The sequence below is a fragment of the Mesoplodon mirus genome (assembly GCF_964341445.2).
Source record: "Mesoplodon mirus genome assembly, chromosome: 5".
NCBI lineage: Eukaryota > Metazoa > Chordata > Mammalia > Artiodactyla > Ziphiidae > Mesoplodon > Mesoplodon mirus.
In genome coordinates, this window is record NC_138980.1 from 150,341,768 (window position 1) to 150,357,719 (window position 15,952).

Here is a 15,952-nt window from a genome sequence, read left to right on the forward strand (position 1 = left end):
ATTATCCATATGTTTTTTCCTATTACCATTTTCTTAATTGTTTTGGGTTTGTTTTTGTGGGTCTTTTTCTTCTCTTGTGTTTTCTACCTAGAGAAGTTCCTTTAGCATTTATTGTAAAGCTGGTTTGGTGGTGCTGAATTCTCATAGCTTTTGCTTGTCTGTAAAGCTTTTGATTTCTCTGTCAAATCTGAATGAGATCCTTGCTAGGTAGAGTAATCTTGATTGTAAGTTTTTCCTTATCATCACTTTAAATATATCCTGACATTCACTTCTAGCCTGCAGAGTTTCTGCTGAAAAATCTGCTGGTAACCTTCTGGAGATTCTCTTGTATGTTATTTGTTGCTTTTCCCTTGTTGCTCTTAATATTTTTTCTTTGTATTTAATTTTTGTTAATTTGATTAATATGTGTCTAGGCATTTTTCTTCTTGGGTTTATCCTGTATGGGACTTTCTTCACTTCCTGGATTTGGGTGACTATTTCCTCTCCCATGTTAGGGAAGTTTTCAACTATAATCTCTTCAAATATTTTCTCAGACCCTTATCTTTCTCTTCTTCTGGAACCCCTATAATTCAAATGTTGGTGCACTTAATGTTGTCCCAGAGATCTCTGAGACTCTCCTCATTTCTTTTCATTCTGTTTTCTTTATTCTGCTCTGCAGCAGTGAATTTCACCATTCTGTCTTCCAGCTCACTTACCCATCTTCTGCCTCAGTTATTCTGCTACTGATTACTCTAATGTATTTTTCATTTCTGTTATTGTGTTCTTCATCACTGATTGTTCTTTAGTTCTTCTATGTCCTTGTTAAACATTTCTTGTATCTTCTCAATCCATGCCTCCATTTTATTTCCAAGATCTTGGATCATATTTACTATCATTACTCTGAATTCTTTTTTAGGTAGATTGCCTATTTCCTCTTCATTTATTTGGTGTTGTGAGTTTTTATCTTGCTCCTTCGTCTGCAACATATTTCAATGTCGTTTCATTTTGTCTAACGTAATGTGTTTGTGGTCTCCTTTTGGCAGGCTACAGTGTTGTAGTTCCTCTTGCTTCTGTTGTCTGCTCCCTGGTGGATGAAGTTGGTCCAGGTGCTTGTGTAGGCTTCCTGGTGGGAGGGACTGGTGCCTGTGCTCTGGTGGGTGGAGCTTAGTCTTTTCCTTCTGATACGCCAGACCACATCAGTTGGTGCGTTTTGGTGTTTCTGTGAGCTTAGTACAACTTTTGGCAGCCTTTCCACTGATGGGTTGGGTTGTGTTCCTGTCCTGTTGGTTGTTTGGTGTGAGGTGTCCAGCACTGGAGCCTGCATGCAGTTGGGCGGAGCTGGGTCTTGGTGTCAGATGGATATCTCCAGGAGAGCACACACTGATTAATATTTCCTGGTACTAGGAATTCTCTGGTGGTCCAGCATCCTGGACTTGGCATTCCTACCCTGGATGCCTAAGCCTGACCCCTGGCAGGGAACCAAGAACCCACAAGCTTCACAGTGTATCCAGAGAAAAAAGGAAAAAAAAAGGAAAAGAAAATAAACAGATAAACAGAACCCAATACAAATGACAAAAACAAAAACAAACAGCAAAACAACACAAAAAAGGAAAACAAAACCCAAGACAAATGATAAAAACAAAAACAAAGAAACAGACAAAAAAAGACAAAGAAAACAAAAAAACAGGAGAACAAACAAAAGAGCTCAAAAATGAAAACCATCAAAGACTAATTTAACAAAAACAAAAAATAAAAAACTAAACAAAAAAAGAAAGCAAACTAAATAAAAGGCAAAGAAACTATAAAACAAACACACAAAATGACCAAAAAAAGAACAAAAACAGGAAAAAAAACACAAAACAACAAAAAAGTAAAGTAAAAATAGAAAAAAATTTAAAATATTAAAAAATAAAATATAAAACATAATAAAAACAACAAAAACTGAATAAAATGAAACAAACAAAAAAGAATAATAGTGATAAGAATATTTCCTGGGGCCTCTGCTGTCAGCGTCCTTGCTCCCACAGTGAGCCACAGCCCAAATCCACCTCCCCAGGAGGTCCTCAAATACCTCTAGGTAGGTCTCGACCCTCTGTGGGCTCCATAGGGGCAGCTCAGGCTCCGACCTGGCCCAGCTTCCATGTGTACTTGCCCCCAAAGTCCACTGCTTTTAAAGCTAGACAGGTCTCTGTTGTGGGAACACTCATTGTCTATTCAGGTATTCCACAGATGCGGGATTTACCAAGCTGATCATGGGTGTTTAATCCACGGCTTGTACAGCTGCATGGAGTGATTTCCTCCTCCTTAGTCACACCACCACTGAGGCTCAGCTTTGGTTTTGGCCCCACCTTTGCATGTGTGCCACCCTCCGGCATCTGTTTCCTGCCAAGGCAAGAGGGGGCAAAAGCCACACTTGATTGGAGCACACTTACTCACTCAGGCCAGGGAGGGGTATGGTAGCCACAACTGGGTTGTGTGTGAAGTGTCTGTGCCAGCAGAGACCAACAGGCAGTTGCAACAGACTGGGATGCAGTCACTCTGGTGGGAGTCCCTCCCATTGCTGCAGAGGCAGGGGCTGGCATGTTGGGGCAGTGGCGGCCCTGCCCCTTGAGCACCACTCAACAATGGCACCTCATTTCCTAGGCAGACTACACTTCCTCTAGGGGCATTCCCGGCCTCAGAGCCCCTCACTCCTGTCCCCTGTTGTATCCACACAGCCAACAGTGGTCCTTTCCCCAGATATGCTCTCTTAACCCCACACTTTAGCACTCAGCCCCTGCCAGCACTGGCAGATTCCCATCTCAGGCAGGGGCACCCAGGGCTGATTCCCGAGGAGGCTTTGGCATAGGCGGCGCTCAGGAACTTGGAGCCTATGCAGGGAGAGGAGGCCTTGGATTGAGAGGCAGGTGAACCTGCTCAGATGGATGCTCCTCCCAGTGCCCATGGAGGCCAAAACAGTTGAGTGGAGAAGGAGGTTGCAATGGCAGCCCCACCCCTTGTGTGTCACTCAACAAGGACTTCTTGCTTCCATGGTGTCCCAGGCTTCTGCAAATTTTTCCGGTTGTGGAGCTCCTTACTCCTGTCCCTTTCACAGCCAACAGTTGTCCCCTCCCTGGGTCCATGCTCCAAACCCCACTTTCCAGCACCCAGCCCCGCTCTGCACCAGGAGACACACGACTCGGGCTGGGATGTGCAGAGCTGTGTTGTAGACCATGCACACAGCTCTTACTTTGTCCTGCCTTCCACAGATGGTCTGCTGCATTCCCCTTTGATCCTCTGAAGGTCCCTTTCTGTCCCAGCTGATTTCCTCACCATGAGGGTGTTTTACTGAGTGCAGGAACCTCTCCTTACCTTTGGCTTCCCACCAGGGGTACTGGTCCCTTTTTTGATTCTTCTTTTCTTTTGTCTTACCCAGTCGTGAGGGGATTTTTCTTGTCCTTTTTGGGGTCCAAAGTCTTCCTCTAATGTTCAGCAGGTGCTCTGTGAGAATTCTTCCATTTGTAGATGTATTCTTTTTTTAAAAAATTGGGATATAGTTGCTTTACAATGTTGTGTTAGTTTCTGCTGTACAATGAAGTGAATCTATTATATGTATACATATATCCCCTCCCTCTGATGTACTTGTGAGGAGAGACGAATTCAGCATCCTCCTATTCTGCCATCTTGACTCCTCCCCGTCGGTAGAAGATGTTTTTAACACCATTTTGCAGATGAGTAAATTGAAGTCCATATATTTATTTTTAATTCAACAGAATTCATCAAATACCTACCATGTGTCAGGCACTACACTAAAGTCCAAGAAGTCAAGTCACTCCGATTATCTTACTATGAGTAAATGCCAGAGTTGGGAATTAAAATCAATTGTCTAATTTTTGCCCACTATCACATCTACCACATTATACCTCAAGCTACTTGCTTATTCATTCATTCCTTTATTCAACATTTCACCAAACTCTGGAAAGAGTATTGCTCTGGTGATATGAGCATGTTGAAAAAGAATAAAATAAATTCCTTTTATAACACAGATTGTTAGTTCACTTTTGAATGGACTCTGGGTCATATTGTTCCCCTCACACTTACCAAATTATATTCTTAAGACAAGTTCGTGACAGAATTACCAGGAGGTAAAAAGACACCTCCCCAGACCCTTCTTTTAATTTATTGATTCAACATGTCTGGGATTGGGCATGTGAGTCTGGCTTTTTTTCAATAAGTCTCCCAGCTTGCTCTGAAGCAAATCCATTATTTATATATATATACCAGTCTCAAAATCAAGGTTTGCTTCACAGAATTTGTTTATAAATGTTTCAAACATGCTAGAGAACATTTGTAAAACCCTTATCTGTAGGTAAACAGCTGTTATTTTATCTTTAATAGTCTGCCCCGAAGTGGAAACATTTCAGGCTATTCACAGTATCAGGTCCGAACATATGAAACTGCTGATATTCAACCATTTTTGACTTACAAGATTGTCAACTTTGTGTGGTTCAACCCAACATCTTTGATTAGATCTGAGCAGAATAAGGATATCTCAGGTTAAGTAGAAAATGCTACTGCAAACTCTCTTAATCTTCAAATAGAGAAAATAACGTCCCACAAACTTGAAAATCAATCCAAGCCCTTAAAGTGGAGTTTAATGCTTTATTTATCTTGTCACTAAAAGATCTGACTAAACATTTGTTGGGCAGATAGTCTGTTTCAAGTCAAAACACCAGTTATCTCAGCAAGATTCAGTGCTTTTTTGAATTTCTTTACAAAATTGAACCAACAGAAAGATGGTTAAAATAAAGCAAGCTCTCACAGAATGTTGAAATAGACCACACATGGTTAATAACATACTGTCACATAATTTTTTAGTCCAAAATAGCCAGTTCTAGCCCCCAGGATCTGACAAGTGGGGCACCAAGGAGGTGCTTGTGCTAAGTCGAGTTACCAAAATTTCACTTGTATTTTCCACAATTTCATTTTTTAAAGCAACCTGGAAAATTTTAACAACCCATTTCAATGCAGATATCCAAACAGGCACATTTCAGTTATTCAGGAAGTAAGTGTGCTTCTTTCTAAAAGCACAATGTCCCTCTACTTTTCCAAAGCCACACCTCCATGACAAAATTCAAGTATTAAACTTAGAAATTAATGGACTCTTAAAATGTAAGCTCCATAAAGACCTCAATTTTTTCTTCCTTGTACACATCTATGTCCACTGCATATGAGATAGCTGAGAGATAAATGTATTGAAGGTAAGGAGATAGGAAAGAGTAAGGAAAGGGAGAGAAGGAGGGAGGAAGAGAGAAGAAAAGAGAGAGAGAGGTGGATGAATACTGACTCTTCCTCAAGTCTTGTGAGATTTTTCTTCTTTTGTGTTAACAGTTATTTTGTTCCACAATTATAGCACACAGAAAGATAGCTGTTTAATAATTTACAGCTATAATAATTTAATTAATCAATTTAACAATTTAACTAATAAAGAACTTTGGCTAAAATATGCCCCTCTCTCTTTTTATTACTTAAACTTTACAATTTGCTAAAATTGAGTAATCCTTTACAGTATATAAATTTTTTTAAAAGAACAGTATACATGGATACACACATAAAACAGTGGCTATGGAGAAAGACAGTATAATGGAATGAAATTTGGGGCATAATACCAATCACCTAATCCTAAATTAATTTGACATAACAAAAGAAAATTAAAGAAAAAAGAACCTCCAAGCAAATATTTCTATTTACGGATAGAGGAGAGAGAATACAAATAATTTTGTTTAATTTTACTCCTTACGTAATTTTAAGTCATAACATTTTGGAGTTGAAAGGGGTGTGAAATGTCACAGATGAAGGCTGTGCAGCAGGTGACATTTCCCAGACAACTGAGGCCCAGAGAATTGACATGCTTTTCCTGAGTCTATGACAAAGTGATGACTTGAATCTCATTGTGTAACTTCCAGTTGAAAATTTACACAATCTTTGTTCAATTATTTGCATTATCTAGGCTTTCTAAATAATAACGTGGTAGGGGTGCACCCACAATTGACCATCAAGAAAGAAATGTTTACTTTTTTTTTTTTTTTTTGCAGTACGCGGGCCTCTCACTGTTGTGGCCTCTCCTGTTGCGGAGCACAGGCTCCGGACACGCAGGCTCAGTGGCCATGGCTCACGGGCCCAGCTGCTCCGTGGCATGTGGGATCTTCCCAGACCGGGGCATGAACCCATGTCCCCTCCATCGGCAGGCGGACTCCCAACCACTGCACCACCAGGGAAGCCCGAAAGATTTACTTTTTGATACTTGATCTCTTTTTGGTAGAGAGCAAATGCCTCAGTCACACAGTTTACATGATTGAGGTCATCTTAATCTGTTTACCATTTTGAACATCTGAGGAAAAGGTACTGGAAAAAAATAAAATGAAAATTATCATTTTGTCTGTGGGAACATGCAATGGAGAGTTAATAATTGTTGTAATGCTGTGGTTAGAATGAAGCGGATGGTAAACATTTACTGCTTGATCCCTCAAGCTTTCATTACCTTTAATAAACTTTTTCTTTTTTTTTAATCCTTTCTCCTCTTCCATTTAGGATTCCAGTTTTATTAGGATCCATAAAGTGATAAAAGTCTTAAATTTCACAATGAAAACTAAAGATCTGCAGCTTTCTGATGTCTTTTTGAAAGCACTTAACCATCTGCCTCTTGAATACAACTCTGCTTTATACAGCCGGATATTTGATGACTTCGGGACTCACTATTTCACCTCTGGCTCCCTGGGAGGCGTGTATGATCTCCTCTATCAGTTTAGCAAGGAAGAACTAAAGAACTCAGGTTCGCTTTCTTCAACCTTCATTTTTAACTGATAAGATAGTGTGCAATACATTTTTCTATTTCTCTATCCTTTTAGTTCTTCTTTATTGACTTTATTTTGACCCTGCTTTATTTCCAAAATGATATGAAGAAAAACCAAAAAGTACACACTCAAGGAAATAAAATAGAAATAGAAAATTCAGACATAAAGAAGAAGGAAAAATAAATAGGCTTCACCTCTTTGGACATCAGATTTGACCCAGAATTTCCTGACATTAAGAACATCATAAGCTGCTTAGTAGTGGTAAACTAAAGAGAGATGCATGCCATCACCTCAAGGAAAACAAAATTTGTCTTGGAACTAAACTCTAAAAGATAATTTACTTATAGCAATTTTATAGGAGATAATAATTTTATAAAACTGTAATTACAGCATATCCACTGACAGTCTTTTTTCTTTCTTTCTTTCTTTCTTTTCTTTTTTTTTCCTTGGCTGAGCGCATGTGGGATCTTAGTTCCCTGACTAGGGATTGAACCCAGGCCCTCAATAGTGAAAGCGCAAAGTCCTAGCCACTAGACTAATTCTTTTTCTTTTAATGATTTTAACTGAAAGTCAAGGGCAAAGGATGAAAAGCAATTAAGGACTTGACAAGGGACTAAGTTAATATCGGCCAGATATGCACCTACTGGTGACAAAACTTGAAACCAGATGGGAAGCACTTTCATTTGAGGAAAGGTTGCAATTTTATATCTTGGGATATAAGCAGTGATATTTTTCTGCTTACATATAAAATAACAATATAAACCTTGGTTAAAAAATTAATCTTGGTTGCTTATTATCCTAGATTGCCAATATTAATTACTATTACTTAAGTACCTTGTATAAATTTTTCAGGCTCCTGTGTGAAATTTTTCAGGCTCCTGTGTGAAATGACACAGCATCCTTGTGATGCTTCTATCTTGAGAACATGGCTAGGAAATTGTATAATAACCAGAACCCAACTGACAGATTCCCCTAAATAAATCAGAATTCTTGGTCATCTAACTTTTTTTTTTTTTCGGTAGGCGGGCCTCTCACAGTTGTGGCCTCTCCCGTTGCAGAGCACAGGCTCCAGATGCGCAGGCTCAGCGGCCACGGCTCACAGGCCTAGTTGCTCCATGGCATGTGGGGTCTTCCTGGACCGGGGCATGAACCCATGTCCCCTGCATCGGCAGGCAGGCTCTCAACCACTATGCCACCAAGGAAGCCCCGATCATTTAACTTTTATACAAAAGAAATTAAGAATTTATTTTAAAAGACACCAAGCCAACTCTGAGGTGACTATAGTTTCAATCCTTCTGTTCTTATATCTCATTATGGCAAATGGTAATGTTTAATGGGGCTTCCCTGAGTCCTTCTAAACCTTAATTGATCAGATGTCCATCAAGATCTGCTTTTTAAGAAAGGAGATGGGATAAATGTCTTTGAGAAAGATTTTCAGTAAGAAGGTCTTCAAAATTTTTTGCCTGACAGAGTTACTGAAATCCAAGGCTTATGCTGTGATGGGCTTTCCACACTGCCTGCCTCTTATGTTTCCTTACCGTTATCCTTTCCACTGGAGCAATGTTTGCTTGATGAATTTCATCAACATTTATGATGAGCAAAAATCATTCGGGGAAGTCTCTGGCCCTTGACTTGGTTTCATCTCACCCTTGGGATAAAATTATTCTGGTCACTGCTGCTGTAGCCAAGAATAATTTCTCACTTGATAAGCTATACTCATCATGCATTCACAGCAAAGCCTCTAAAGGCTTAGAGTTCAGGTCAGTTAAAGAACGATGTGAATCTTTAGTCAGCCATCCAGCATTTTAATAGTTGAAGCCCCATAACAAAAATGAAGAGTGATGAGCTATACTTTCTTCCTGAAATATTCTCACCTTCTATCTTTTTCTCTTTAAATAAAATAGAGACTTCAGACACAGAGCCACACATAATAAGAGAAAGAAAGGGAGTTTGAGATATGATATAAAACTGATATATATAACCATACACACATATGTACACATACACACACTATATATATACATAGTATTTATAGTATGTGTATATATATTTATATTTAATATATTAAATAAGATATATATCCTTATATTCAATATTTTTATATATAATATATATTCTTATAGTCATTAAATATGTGCATTTCCGTGTATATATATACTTCTCTGAGTCACAATAATAATATTGGAGCTCAATTTTAATTGTGGTTAAGATGAAGCTCACTCAGACAGAAACAAATCTCAATAAAATGGTATTCTCTGGTGGGTGTGCTTACCTGTTTTTGCCCACTCTTCAGATGAATACATATTCTGGCCTCCTCCCTTTTCCCTCTTTCAGTCCTTCTCCCCTTACTTCTCGATAATGTAGAGTTAGATTTAGGCTTAGTTTTTATTTGCTTTATTCAATAAGAATTATTTGCCTTATTCAATAGGAATTATATCCCTTGTCATTAATTTTTTTTAAAATGACTTGAATACTTCATAGCACTTTCTCTAGTGCAAGAAGAATAAAACAAAATTAAATTGCTTTTTATTTGCATCCCTTGATTTATTCCTCTACTGCACAGTGTCCCATAGTCAATTTTAAACCTTGAATAAAAGTTGCCATTGCTTCAGCATGCAAGGTAAAAAGAATTTCAGGAATACAGAGAGAACATTAAACAATTAAAATATCATGTTATACAAGATGGTAATTTTAAAGTCCTTTGACTGGGAAGTCATTTTCTGCTCTGAATTAGAGGAGAAAAACTATACACCCCACTATTTATCAGTATGACCTTTTTTTGTGTGTGTGTGGTAGGAGGACCTCTCACTGTTGTGGCCTCTCCCGTTGTGGAGCACAGGCTCCAGACGCGCAGGCTCAGTGGCCATGGGTCACGGGCCTAGCCGCTCTGCGGCATGTGGGATCTTCTCGAACCGGGGCATGAACCCGTGTCCCCTGTGTTGGCAGGCGGACTCTCAACCACTGCGCCACCAGGGAAGCCCCTATCAGTATGACATTTTTGATTGACATTGTTGACCTTTGCCCAGTCAGAGTAGCTGAGGACATTTCTGAAATACTCATCCCTGTGTCACATCAGAGGGACACTCAAGCTTGAGAGGGCAAGTGCTTCAGCATCAAGAAACTCCTGTGTCAGTGTGGATTGGGTCAGGCACAAGCTATAGGACATCTTGTGAAGAAGAAAAGACCAGCACAGAAATTCACTGATAAAGCCTTGATATTTTGATCACTGCATGACCAACACCATGACTCATAAGAGAGATTCATCATTCAAATCTTTAAGCGTTCTCCTATGACCCTCAGCAAATGTAATTAACTTAATAGTTAATTAATTATGTTATAATTAGTGAATTAGTCACATATAATTTAATTTTCACTTATAAATCATAGAAACTTAATGAAAGGATAAGAGTTGTGCACTGCAGACGTATTAAATTCCTCATGTGGCCTAAACATTTGTCTGACCCACTTAAAAGAACAATACTACCAAAAGAAAAATGAGTTGTGTTTATTCAGTCTGACCAAAACAGCCATCAAACCAAGAATTCTTTACTCCAACCTGTAATATATTTCTTTGAATGGGTCAAACTATTGAAAAAACGGTGAAGTAGGAAGCCCCATCCCCATCTACTCAGCCTCATTCCTCGGTGATCTGAGCCCTCAGGTTTAACTTTCAGCATCATACTCACATGACGCATCCAGCTCTGAAAATATTCTTCCCTGCCTCTTGTAACCTGCAACCCTAAGAATCAGTATCTGATAAACTACTTTGCTTTAAGGTGCTTAAGAGCTCACATAATAGCTCTATCTCTCATGAGCTTGTATTTTTCAAGGCAATTTTTAACTAAACATCAAAAAAACTGGATTCTAATTTAGGTGTTTTGGGTACCAGGTCAGGTGACTTGGGAAGCTGTTAAAAAAAAAAAGGAAACACTTATTCTCCTCACATTACCCCAGATAAGCAGTACCAACTTAGCCTCCAAACAGCCAGACCTGTTTCTCTGTGCTCTGTCCCACTCAATCCCTGACATCCCCATCGGTTTTGAAGTCATTAAGAATAATGGTTAGCATTGGGGTGGAAAAGACTGATTCAGATACCAAAATCTTTAACAAATGATGCTTCAAAGTTTGTTAAAAGATAAGAACAATGAAGACCAAAGGAATTAGAATTGGATGTCCTGAGCTTCAGAGCATCAAGACTTTTACAAGAGTTATAAAACTGTGGAGTGTCATCCTATGAAAGCAGCACTGGGAAACTAGGAAGATATCAAGCCCAGGTCCAACTCCTAAAGAGGCTGGGAAAGAGGCAACATCAACCTCCCTTGGATACAACAGTGGAAATATATCAAGTCTAGGCTTGAATTAAGATGAGGAGAAAGAGCGAACAGTCATCAAGGACATAAAAGCAGAGTTCATGAGTCAGGAAGTCAGAATTTCTGATAGTAAAATGAAAGGGTTTTGGAGGTAGAGGTGGAGTGAGCAGCTAAGTCAGGGAAAGGAAGCATAGCCAAGTATGAGAATGAGTGTTCCAGGAAGGAGAGGTGACCAATGAGATCTACATTTTAGGTGGTGAACAGGGGAAGAAGTGAAATGGACTCAGTTCTCACAGAATCAGCTGTGACCCCAAAAGAAGACCTGTCAGCGAGGCACCAAACAGAGCATGTGTTCATCTCTTGACTTGTGGGGCTATACAAGGGCAGTGGCCAGCAGGACAGGAAAGCTTAGAGATTTATTGTGTGTAGGCAACATGGAGATGCTAACATGATCCCCATGGGGGAAACGGCAGGGACTCATATATACCTCTTCTCTTCAGCATGTCCCAGGGCCTGTGAAGGACTGCCTCTGTAGTAAAAGCCATTAATCATTTGAGCCCACGGGAACTGGAGGAGTTGTGTGCTGATATGGAGTACCTGTAGCTCCCCAAGTGCCCAGAGCCTCATGCTTCTCTTCCCTGAATTGTCCATGGTACATTCTCAGGGTTTTTTGCTTGTATTCCCTTTCCTAGGTTTAACGAAGGCAGAAGCCCAAAACTGCATCCGGGTTGAAACAACGAAACGCTTCCTTTTTTTTAAGAAAAAAACAGTGGAATACCGGTGCACCACTAACAAGCTCTCAGAGAAACATGGAGGTAACAATGCTTTCTCTTAGCAGCTTACCCAGTGCGTCCTGACTGGCAGTAATTTAACTACCATATTGCACATGACTGTGACTACACTATTTTTCACTTTTCATTAGTTTCATTTGTTTACCTCAGAGCCCTATGTGTGGTGGGGGAAGGGAGCAAATCAAATATTAGTACTACTTAAAAGGGGACATGGTTAAGATTTTCTTTATCTCCTATTTAGTTTGTTTAACTGAATGCACATTTACTGATTCTTCCTATCGGTCAAACTCAGTATTAAGCACTGTAAAGTACAGATGGGCATGAACTAGGTCTTCCAGTCAAGGAACTTACAAAGTAAGGATACATATAGACAATCACTAAAAATACAGAAGATGTAGTACATATATACAATGGAATACCACTCAGCCATAAAAAAGAATGAAATAATGCCATTTACATCAATGTGGATGGACCTAGAGATTATTATACTAAGTGAAGTAAGTCAGACAAAGACAAATACCATATGATATCACTTCTATGTGGAATCTAAAATATGATACAAGTGAACTTATTACAAAACAGAAACAGACTCATAGACATATTATAGAAAACAAACTTATGGTTATCAAATGAGAAGGTGGGTAGAGATAAATTAGGAGTTTTGGATTAGAAGATACAAACTACTATATATAAAATAGATAAGCGAGGTCTTACTGTATAGCACAGGGAACTATACTTAGTATCTTGTAATAAACCATAAAGGAAAAGAATATGAAAAAGAATTATATATGTGTGTGTGTGTATATCCATATATATGAAAAACTGAATCACTCTGCTGTACACCAGAAACTAATAGAACATTGTAAGTCAACTATACTTCAATAAAAATTTTAAAAAAAAGACAAATTAGTTGTAAGAGAAGTACATTAAAAAGGCTCAGGCAACAAAGCCAGAAACCTGAGTGCTGTCTTTGATTTCTCCCTCCCTCTTTCTAGCCTGTACATCCAATAAGTAGTCATTCCTCCTCCTTAATATTTCTCCCAGTTCTCCCCAGCTCTTCATTTCCATAGACATGTCTTCCATTCATCATTTCCAACCTGGATTACCACAGAGGCCTCCCAACTCGTTCCCTTGCCTCTGGTCTTGCCTTCTTCCAATCTATTCTACACATTTTCTGTTAAAGGAATATTCTCCAAGGCAAATCTTATCATGAAACACTCATGCCTTAAACTTGTCATGGTTTCAAATAGCCTTGAAGATAGGTTCCTGCCTCTCTCTCTGCCTAGCTAAACTTTATGTAGTCTCCTAAATAAGTCATGCTCTCTTCTGTGCCTTACCATTATAAATAACTCCTTCCTCTGTGTAAAGTTTTCTTATTCCCTTACTCTTCCTGACTGATTGCTACTTCTGCTCAGAACAAAGGAAATCAGAACCACAAAAACTCCCAAAATATGAAGTTTATATTGTCATGGGAGGACAGCCAAGGAACAGATAATAATATCATATTTACTATAATAATAAATAGGTAGTTTTAAATATCAGAGCCTATCAATGGTCTACATGTGGATGCCCATGTTGAGCATAAGCAAAATGAGAGCTGATATGACAACTACACATTTGTATTACTCTCCCCCCAAAAAAGAACAGTATGCAAAGCAATCAACCTAGTAATACAAACCAAAGAATGTACAGATTCTATACCAGTTTGTTTTGCAATAGAATAATTTAATAAGAATGTGAATTCAGTAAATCAAAAGCTCAGAGATTAAAACATTAAATATAAGAATTAATTGAAAAGGAAGATTTCAAAGCTAAGGTATAAAGACAACAAATATTGAAAAGTATTGCCATTATAGCTATAAATAGACACTGCAACTTCAAAATATAATTGTCTGAATATAAAATTATTAAAGAAAAGATCTAAAGTAATTCATAATGAATGCAGAGAAAAAATCCAGATATTAACCATTATTAAAGAATATCTAATGGAAATGGAATGATAAATGTAATTCAATAGATGGGAATTAGTGTTCCTGAAATAGAGAGCCTAAGAAATGAAACAGAAAAACTATTTTTTAAAATATATATAAATATACATACATATATATATATAAAGTCCCTGAAATAAAGGAAGAAATTTGTCTTGATTATTTGTATGAGAAATATTGTTCAAATATACAATTTCAAGACAAATTCTAGTTAATTAACTAAATACAAAGATTTTTAAAATGAATTCAAGTATCCTAGCTGAAAGAACAAGTTCCCTACAGAATAACAACAAAATCTGGCTGGCGTCAGACTTCTTCTTGACAAAATGCAAAGCTACAAGATGATAGAGCAATGTCCACAAATTTCTAAAAGAGAAAAGAAAATATGTTCATATGTAGAGGTAACAGAAAGACATCTCAAAACATGAGAGAATTCTGGAAATATTCATTCTTGAATACTTACTGAAAAAGAACTACTTGGCTATAAAATCCATCCAACATAGAGATGAGAAAATGTCAAATATGAATTCTAGTTTTCAGCTTGTAGGGACACTGCAAAATCAGAGACTATTGCAATAGTCTCCAAACTGGTTAATCAACTACCAATCCTGCCCAGCTGACACATTTCTAATATTCCTGAATGTGTCAACTCCCCAACCCAAGTTTTTAGTGCCTGGCTTATAGCAGGTTCTCAACTAATGCTTATTAATCACAATGACAATTTGCCTAAAAACAAAGACGCATTTATGCTGTTTTCTAAAAGCAAAGCACACTTAAGAACATAAATTTGGATGGACTGGTTCAAGATGGCAGAGTAGAAGGACGTGTGCTCACTCCCTCTTGCGAGAGCACAGGAATCAAAACTAACTGTGAAAAATCATTGACAGGAAGACACTGGAACTCACCAAAAAAGATACCCCACATCCAAACACAAAGGAGAAGCCACAATGAAACAGTAAGAGGCGCACAATCACAATACAATCAAATCCCATAACCACTAGGTGGGTGACTCACAAACTGGAGACCAATTATACCACAGAAGTCCACCCACTAGAGTGAAGGTTCAGAGCCCCATGTCAGGCTTCCCAACGAGGGGGTCTGGCAACAGGAGGAGGAATTTCCAGAGAATCAGACTTTGAAGGCTAGTGGAATTTGATTGCAGCACTTCGACAGGACTGGGAGAAACAAAGACTTCACTCTTGGAAGACACACACAAAGTAGTGCTCACATGAGGACCCAGGGGGAAGGAGAAGTGATCCCATAGGAGACTGAACCAGACCTACTTGCTAATCTTGCAGGGTCTCCTGCAGAGATGGGGGACAGCTGTGGCTCACCATGGGGACAAGGACACAGGCGGTGGAAGTTCTGGGAAGTACTCCTTGGTTTGAGACCTCCCAGAGTCCACAATTAGCCCCACCAAAGAGCCTCTAGGCTCCAGTGCTTGGTTGCCACAGGCCAAAAAACCAACAGGGAGGGAACTCAGCCCCACCCATCAGCAGAAAAGTGGATTAAAGTTTTACTGAGTTTTGCCCACCAGAGCAACATCCAGTTCTACCCGCCACCAGTGCCTCCCATTAGGAAGCTTGCACAAGCCTCTTAGATAGTCTCATTCAACAGAGGACAGACAGCAGAAGCAAAAAGAACTACAATCTTGCAGCCTGTGGAACAAAAAACCTATGGACAGAAAGACAGACAAAATGAAAAGGCAGGAGTTTCCCTGGTGGCACAGTGGTTAAGAATCCACCTGCCATGATATACTTAAAGTGATGAAAGGAAAGAACTGACAACCAAGGTTACTCTACCCAGCAAGGATCTCATTCAGATTCGATGGAGAAATCAAAAGCTTTACAGACAAGCAAAAGCTAAGAGAATTCAGCACCACCAAACCAGCTTTACAACAAATGCTAAAGGAATTTCTCTAAGTGGGAAACACAAGAGAAGAAAAGGACCTACAAAAACAAACTCAAAAAAATTAAGAAAATGGTAATAGGAACATATATATCAATAATTACCTTAAACGTGAATGGATTAAATGCTCCAAACAAAATACA

General features: G+C 38.8%; 1 protein-coding gene across 3 annotated transcripts in view; it reads left to right on the top strand.

Annotated features, from left to right (window-relative positions):
- Positions 1–15,952, top strand: part of C6 (complement C6) — an 86,152-nt gene that overhangs the window by 32,391 nt on the left and 37,809 nt on the right. For all 3 annotated transcript variants that reach the window (XM_082622353.1, XM_082622351.1, XM_082622352.1), the window contains 2 exons: positions 6,550–6,790; positions 11,815–11,937. In XM_082622353.1, coding sequence (XP_082478479.1) covers positions 6,550–6,790; positions 11,815–11,937 — 364 coding nt within the window. The remainder of the gene's footprint in view (positions 1–6,549; positions 6,791–11,814; positions 11,938–15,952) is intronic.